This window comes from Phragmites australis, chromosome 4 (genome assembly GCF_958298935.1).
Source record: "Phragmites australis chromosome 4, lpPhrAust1.1, whole genome shotgun sequence".
NCBI classification, from domain to species: Eukaryota; Viridiplantae; Streptophyta; class Magnoliopsida; order Poales; family Poaceae; genus Phragmites; species Phragmites australis.
This window is the reverse complement of record NC_084924.1, coordinates 1,598,229-1,605,413: the sequence shown is the minus strand read 5'-3', so window position 1 is coordinate 1,605,413 and position 7,185 is coordinate 1,598,229. Positions and strand designations below refer to the sequence as shown.

The window sequence follows — 7,185 nt, the reverse complement described above, 5'->3', positions numbered from 1 at the left end:
CATGTAGTCTCTATTTTTCCATACATGTACTCCATTAAGAACTTTTTTTTTATGGTGTAGATTAGTAAGGCTAAACACAGAGGCTGCATCTATTTGCGATGACGATACTATCGAACCACTTGCATCCTTATCCCCCACTTGTATTATTAGTTCTTATCATTTCAATCACATCCATAATTTTTTAACCTGGCCCTTAGATGTGGTAGAAAAAACCGACAATGCATGCCACACCAATAAGGGACGGTGGCCTATCACTCAATGACAACGTGACATATTTCCATCCTTTTATATTCTAGGGTCTTCTCTTAAAAAGTTTTAAAAGAAATACAATGGTACGAACTAGATGATTGGGGTTCATAACCACCAGTTTCAGCGCGATATATATTTTTTTAAACGATAGTGCCTTAGATTTATTTTGTAAGAAAATATAATACTTCGGTAAACATAAGAAATGAGATTCTCATTTTGATTCTAGAAAAAAAAGTAGGCGACAAAGCTACATTGTTGTACTTGTAAGTACCAGCTACAAATATTGTTTGAGTCCGTCCTAACAATAATTTAATGACTTGCTCGATAGTTTTGAAATACCATTGTAAATTTTGTTCCACAATTGCAGGTACGCACACTATTGTGACGCAAAGTTAAATCCTCCAAAAATTTGTGCCCTGCATGATTGAACGGTTCAGATCAGGAATTGCTCGATCGCATACCAGTTAGGCTCTATTTGGTTTCTGGAATTGAATTGGTTTCCCGGAATTAGAGATCAAATTCCATTTTCTGAGGAATTAGAATTAGACTATGATTTTAATTCTGTTATTTGGTTACAAGCTGAATTTGACTGACGAGCCCAGATGCAATTCAATTTCAAAATCTATTTGGATTTGCCTTTTGTGGAATTGTCTGCTTCCTCCACTGAATTCTCTAGCATCAATATACATCACTTAACATGTAATCCAAATGGGCACAAAGGTTAATCTCCTTTTCTTACGGAGTTACAATTCCCAGTATGAAATGCATGGTGCAGTCATTTGGTTAGAGTGTTCACTTGGGCAGTTCAACATTAGAACACATTAGGAAGTTGAAAAGAGCAGACAGCCTGATAATAGGACCTGTAATTTGGGAATGTTTTTTATCTTTTTAGGTGTTAAAGTAATAAAACAGGAATGCAGTTGTTGCATGAACCTTGTATTCTTGGCTCTTAAATAACTCAGCGTAGTGCAACAATATTCCAGCATCCAAGCAAGTACACAGCAACTGTGGTGCATACTGGTACACAAATCCTAAAGATGAACACAAGTTATAGATCCCTATAAAGAGCATTGACCATGGCTGCTCAGTATGCGGCTATGTGCTCTCATTACCTGCTCAGATGGCTGTTCAAGTTCAACCTAACTAAGTACAACATTTAGACTGAGCCATTACACAGATTTCTAAACTGGACAACTGGTCTTTTACAGTTTAAACATCATGACCTCAACCTAAAACCATAAATACCTTGGATTCATGGAAAGAGTACCCAGCATCTACTAAGTAGCACTTCCCTATTACGACCTCAACCTAAAACCATAAAAAACTCAGTTATGCAGGTCCTGCGCCCAATCAAACAACAATCCGATGCCCTGAATTCTTCTACAATTGCACAAAAATATACATCAGCTCTTCTTGAACACTCAACACAATTATAAAACAGACCATTATGGAGCATTGTAAGCTTCGATTCTACCAATTTTTGAAGTACATATCATAACTTTGAAATTTTCCTTATCAAAGATTTGATTAAGTAGATAAAGAATAAAAAGCAAAGTGTAATTATTTTGCCAAAATGGGGATCAGAGGGTGGCATTTATTTGTGAACCCTGCTGAGGAGAATGTCTAGTGCAAATTCATTTTTGGGTAAAAAACACAGCATATTGTTGCACGAGATTTCTATGTACTACATCTAGATTTAAGGGTGCTAATGATAAATACTTAGTGTCCATCACAGATTGACAAATATGAGTTTTATAAATGTAAAACAGCAGTTCACATGTAACAGAGGCCTTGTCAGCTTTGGTTATAAAAAAAAGATAAATGACTATCATTTTAACCAATCTCTTCTGGTATAGACAGCAATTAAAGACAAATCTCCCCTGAGGAAATAATGTATCTCACAATACAGTAGATACTCTGGCCTTCTTAACATTATCCAAACCTAGAAACTAAACTTAATAAAAAAAATTCCCAAAAGATAATCAAACAGGAAGGAACTAAGGATGATAGCCACCATACTGATTGTAAGCCCCAAACATGAAAAAAAACCTATCAAAGAAGAACGTATTAATGCCAACATGCCACTGCAAAGCCTAGATTTCTCCTACCATATCAACTAGCGAATCCCAAATCAGCAATCAATTAAAGAGAACAAATTTCAGCTCGTATCCACGAGATGATTTACCGAAGATACTGCAGCGTTCATCAGTGACTGCGCCATTGGCACCACGCAGAACCTGGAGCAGAGCAGCAGTCCAACAATCAGTACGAGTGCGGAACGCAAGATTGGGGAACAAAAGAAAACGGGACGAAGGCCGCCGCGGCCGAAGAGGCCAATTCAGCACGGTGATTGGGCAGGCATTAACATTCCGCGGCCGTCAGAGAGGGCTTCGTCGGTGGGGTCCGTCCACTCGTCGAAGCTACGGAGCGAAAGAAGAGCAAGTAAGCGCGAGAGAAGAGGATCTTCGCGGGACAGAACATGTGGCATGTTTTTTCTTACATCCAGTCGTAGCGGCGGTCGAAGATGAGGCGGCGGCGGCCATGGCAGACCAACAGAGCATCAGGCCGAGTCCCAAATCGATAGGACGGCGGCAGCATCGCAAGAGGGAGGGAGGCGGGACAGGGAGACGAGGGGACCGGATCTGGGGCAGCGGCGGCGGCGGACAACGGGAGGAGGACGACCAAGAGAACATTGGGCCGAGTCGGGTGAAAGGTAGGGGCGAATTCTGAATGATTCAGCGGCTAAGGGTGTGGAATCGGAGGGAGTTGAGGGCTGATTCCGCGGAATGGCCAGTGAATTCATTTCCGCATAGTCCGAGAAAACAAACAGATGAATTGAATTAGGCCCAATTCTAATTCCACGATTTTGGGCGTAATTCCGGAATCCAAACGGGCACTTAGGGATGTCAGTTAGGAATGACAGTGTTCTACTGTTCTATAGTATGTCAGATCAGAAATTACCAATTTATCTGCAGATCATGTATATATCGTATTTGATATCTATAGATATATTTATGATAAAAAATATTACATGTTAGGTAAATTATATTTACCCGTATAACCTCTCCAACAAATAGATCTAATGCTCCAAACCTTAATTTCCTTACCCTTCAACCCTTCTTAGTTCTGCGATTCAGCATACTAACACCACACACCAGTCATCACGACCTATGACTCACCACGTTGTCACCCTCGTAGTCCTAGCACCACACCGCTCCCCACCTCGCCCTGCCGAGCCCCTCCCCTCCCCGCTGCCGCCCATTAAAAAGAGCTCGGATGATGAAACATCCTACTGCAATGCCTTCACAGGGTCAACTGCTCCCCTATGATACAGATACATGGTCAGTCAACTTTTTTAAATTCGAAGTCTAATTAGCTATTGTTTTAACAAATATAGGGTCAAGTTGTTGTATTCAAATGAGTACGCAAATAGCCGGTGGATAACAGGTATTTCGCCTGCGGGTGATAAGTTTAGTGTCCACTCTTCGTTCACGGACGTTCGTAGTATACTTACAAACCTATACGGTATAGGTGAGCACTACCGTCACTAATGCCAGCCCAGGCATCCGCACGAATCTGAAGGCCCCATCCGCGGATAACAACCGCAGAGCCAGCTCCGTCATTCGCAGACGATCGGAGAGGAAATCTGAGCTAGGGTTTAGGCAGCGAGCGAGAGAGGTAGGCATAGGCGATGGGTGCAGCGGGCGACGAGACGGCGGCCGCGGCGGCGGGGGGCGCCGCCGCCGAGGGCGAGGCTGCGGTGGACTCGAAGGACCTGCAGCAGCAGAGCAAGGCGCTCGACAAGCTCACCGACCATGTCGAGGACCGGCAGCTCGACTCCTCCCGAGTCCAATCCGTACGTTCTAGTTAACCCCGAACCAATCCAATCCCCCTATCGATCCCTTCTCTTCGTTGCGTCTCTAGTAAGATACATATATGGATTGGTAATCAGTTCGTTCATTAGTAAGCAATCGGCATGGACATTTGGATTTGGTGGATGCATCGCACCTTAGCTGCAGTGAAGTCTTGGCCACAGGGTTGAATTTGGACCATTTATCTACTTTGTTAAGATGGCATGTTTCAGCTTTGGTACTGCAAGCAAGATAACCTGAATCCTGATATATCAACTATACCGCTCCTATTAACTTGCCTGAATCATGATGTATCAACCAAACAGCTCCTATGTTGAGTACAAACTGTTCAGTGCAAAATCTCTAACCAATGCTCTTGCTATTGTACTCCTCAATCCACTACCATCATTGTAATTCACAAGACATCACACTAGGCGGACACCTGTCCGCTGACCTTTGCATTTGCTACCTATGAAGCATTAACCTTATCCGCTTTAAGTATTTCAAGATGTTGAAGTTCGTTTATATCTGTGTATCAATTCAGGAATGCCGCGCCACTTAAGTTTTGATGGTTGCTGGTAGTATCTGAGTCACGTTGAGCTTAAGCACAAAAATATTTGTAATCTTGGCGATCTGACTGTAATTATCAGTAGTTTGTCTGTCACATTTGATTATGAAAGTCAGGTTTCCGGCAATGTACAGAAATGTTATAGTCCGTCCATATACAAATGCATTTCTTTTTCGGCTAGTTGAAGTCGAACTTTTCAATGTCTGACTACTGAGCAAATATATCTAGATCGATGGAATGACAGTTATACCAATAATTTTGTCATTAAAAAAATATTCATCACACTGTACTTTCATAGTTGCTTACTGACGCATTGTGATAGAAATTAGTATTCAAAGTAAACTAGCCCCTTCCTCCTGTAGGTATGTCCAAAACCATATATATTTATGCAGGTAGAGAGTATGTAACTTGAAAAACAATTGAATGAACAATCAAAGTGGCTTCGAAAATGTCTTTCTTGCAAACTTTTGATTCACCTTCCAGTCTCGTCTATCCATTGTAATGATCTTTAAGGGATTATATAGACAGTCTCGTTTGAAACGGAAACTTCCTAACACAACTAAAGGAAATCATTTATTAGAAACTCAATGCTAAATTCATAGATATCAGGAAATTATAAGTAATATGTAGAGTCATAGACAAACGTTCTGTTTGATTAAGTTAAAAATATGTCACTGTAATTGGCATGCCTTTCTTTATTTTGCAGGCCATGGCAGCTCTTGCTTCATCCAAAGAGGCAGATTGGAATGCCATGAGACTGAGGTTAGCATATGAAATATCCACAACTGTTATTATGTTCCTAATGATGTTCTAACACCTTCTCTCATGGTAGCTGCTGCAGCATTGCATTTCTGTGGGAGTCAGTCACTGATTGTATTACAGTACAGAATGCAAATATACTCTACAGGAACTTAAATTGAATCAATGACCAGAAAAAACCATGCATGAAAAGTTGACCGCGAAATTTAATTCAAATCATGTGTTTGCTTCTATAATTTTTATCTTCATTAGGTAGTCCAAATATGAAAGCCCAGGAAAAAGAACAAGTCAATGACTTAACCATATTTGTCTTGTTTTTCCTTTTTGGTTCACTAGGGTTTGCATCGTTTCTACTGTTTATCATCCTTGCCATTTGTGGATATTTTATAGTTCTGATGTGTTATTAGTTCTTTGAATCATTTGAACTTCCATGTGAAATGAACACAATGACTGTAGAATTAATTAATCTGTTTCATTGCGAGACAAATGGATCTATTCTCATTCCCTGAAAGTGTAATTTACAAGCCATATGACAGTTATAACATAAATGTCATGCATTTGCTCTTTCATCAGGGAGAAAGAATTAGCTGCTGTCAAGATCAACCCTACTGATGTTGAAGTTATTGCTAATGAGCTTGAGGTGACAATCCAAATTTCTTATTGACCGATAATTTTTTTAAGTTGTCCTAAGAAAGCCTGTTCTCAAGTATATTTTAATATGCAGTTAGATAAGAAGATTGCAGAGAGAACACTCCGAGAGCACAAAGGTGATGCTGTAGCTGCAGTCAGGTTCTTGCTTCGCTAATCGGACACAAGTTTCCAGCATTCAGACATTTTCCTTTAGTCCATACAACGTGAAGCAGCTCTACTTTCCTATACCTGTTTGAGGATTTTTTTTTTGGTATCGCAATGAAATTACATACCTGTCATTGTTCTAGGACCTCCATGAGGTTTGCGAACTGGTCTCTGTTGTTCTCCTCGGAAAACCTGTAGGTTTACCCTTGCTTGTCATTTGATCCGAAATGTAACTGTACCTTCATTTTATATGCCTTGTTCTTTCAGAGATCCAGATGTTTGTCAAGGTAAAGAATATGGGGTCCTCCTATTAGGATGATCTACAACTGCTAGTTTTTATAGGACAGTTTTCGTTCTTTAATTCGGGCCAATCGTGCGACCATTTGGCACTACACGTGGTCCTTAAACTTCGTTGGAATTTTTGCGACCAGCCTCTATTAGTCGTGGGATAGGTACTTATATAACCAGTCGATTCTTATTTAATATCGTTACCCATGTTGTTTTCCTTCCCCAGATGCTCCACTTTGGCTGAGCCGGAGTTTTCGTGTTTCGTCTCGCAACATTAATTGCTGCTTGACGAACTCGTAGACGCAACAGGGAGCGTGGTAGGCCGCGTGGAAAACCGGCGATGGGATAGGGCAGGCTGTGTGACACGGGAGTGACAAGTTGGGATGCGGTTGACGGATGGGATGGTGTCGGAGGGTGAACTCCTCAAGCAGGGATCCGGAGGGATCCCCTTTGAGATTCGGCCGGGGGGATGATCCTGAATCTGTTTTGCGGGTGAAATAAATAGGCGTAAATGCGATGCAGGTGGAGTGGAATGATCGGATGCCGAAGTAGTAAATGCGCAGAAGGTTTTTAGACAAGTTCGGGCCGCACTGAGCGTAACACCCTACTCCTGTGCGTATGCTATAAATGCTCCGAGAATGTCTCTCAGAGATGTTGCTGGTTACAAGAGTATTT

At 41.3% G+C, this 7,185-nt stretch overlaps 1 protein-coding gene and 1 long non-coding RNA gene across 3 annotated transcripts; one reads left to right on the top strand and one right to left on the bottom strand.

Moving 5' to 3' along the window:
- Positions 1 to 1,213: 1,213 nt before the first annotated feature.
- On the bottom strand, positions 1,214 to 3,027 carry LOC133915078 (uncharacterized). 2 transcript variants are annotated; one of them, XR_009909288.1, is made up of 3 exons: positions 2,750 to 3,006; positions 2,435 to 2,669; positions 1,214 to 1,629 (listed from the first exon to the last, which is right to left on the bottom strand). It is a non-coding gene; the product is annotated as an uncharacterized LOC133915078 (long non-coding RNA). The 2 variants fall into 2 exon arrangements; XR_009909287.1 differs by having other exon boundaries at positions 1,214 to 2,669; positions 2,750 to 3,027.
- Positions 3,028 to 3,817: 790 nt separating this feature from the next.
- LOC133915085 (uncharacterized) lies at positions 3,818 to 6,492 on the top strand. The gene is made up of 4 exons (XM_062358093.1): positions 3,818 to 4,105; positions 5,375 to 5,430; positions 6,001 to 6,067; positions 6,152 to 6,492. The coding sequence occupies exons 1-4, from the start codon at positions 3,941 to 3,943 to the stop codon at positions 6,230 to 6,232; spliced, it is 369 nt and encodes a 122-aa protein (XP_062214077.1). The 5' UTR covers positions 3,818 to 3,940; the 3' UTR covers positions 6,233 to 6,492.
- The last annotated feature ends 693 nt before the right edge of the window (positions 6,493 to 7,185 follow it).

What these genes read in the sequence shown, in the direction of transcription:
- LOC133915085 (XM_062358093.1), top strand. Translation starts at nt 3,941, where the DNA reads ATGGGTGCAGCGGGCGACGAGACGGCGGCCGCGGCGGCGGGGGGCGCC. An exon ending in ACTCCTCCCGAGTCCAATCC is followed by an intron (nt 4,106 to 5,374) that starts GTACGTTCTAGT and finishes TTTATTTTGCAG; the next exon opens with GCCATGGCAGCTCTTGCTTC. An exon ending in TTATTGCTAATGAGCTTGAG is followed by an intron (nt 6,068 to 6,151) that starts GTGACAATCCAA and finishes TTTAATATGCAG; the next exon opens with TTAGATAAGAAGATTGCAGA.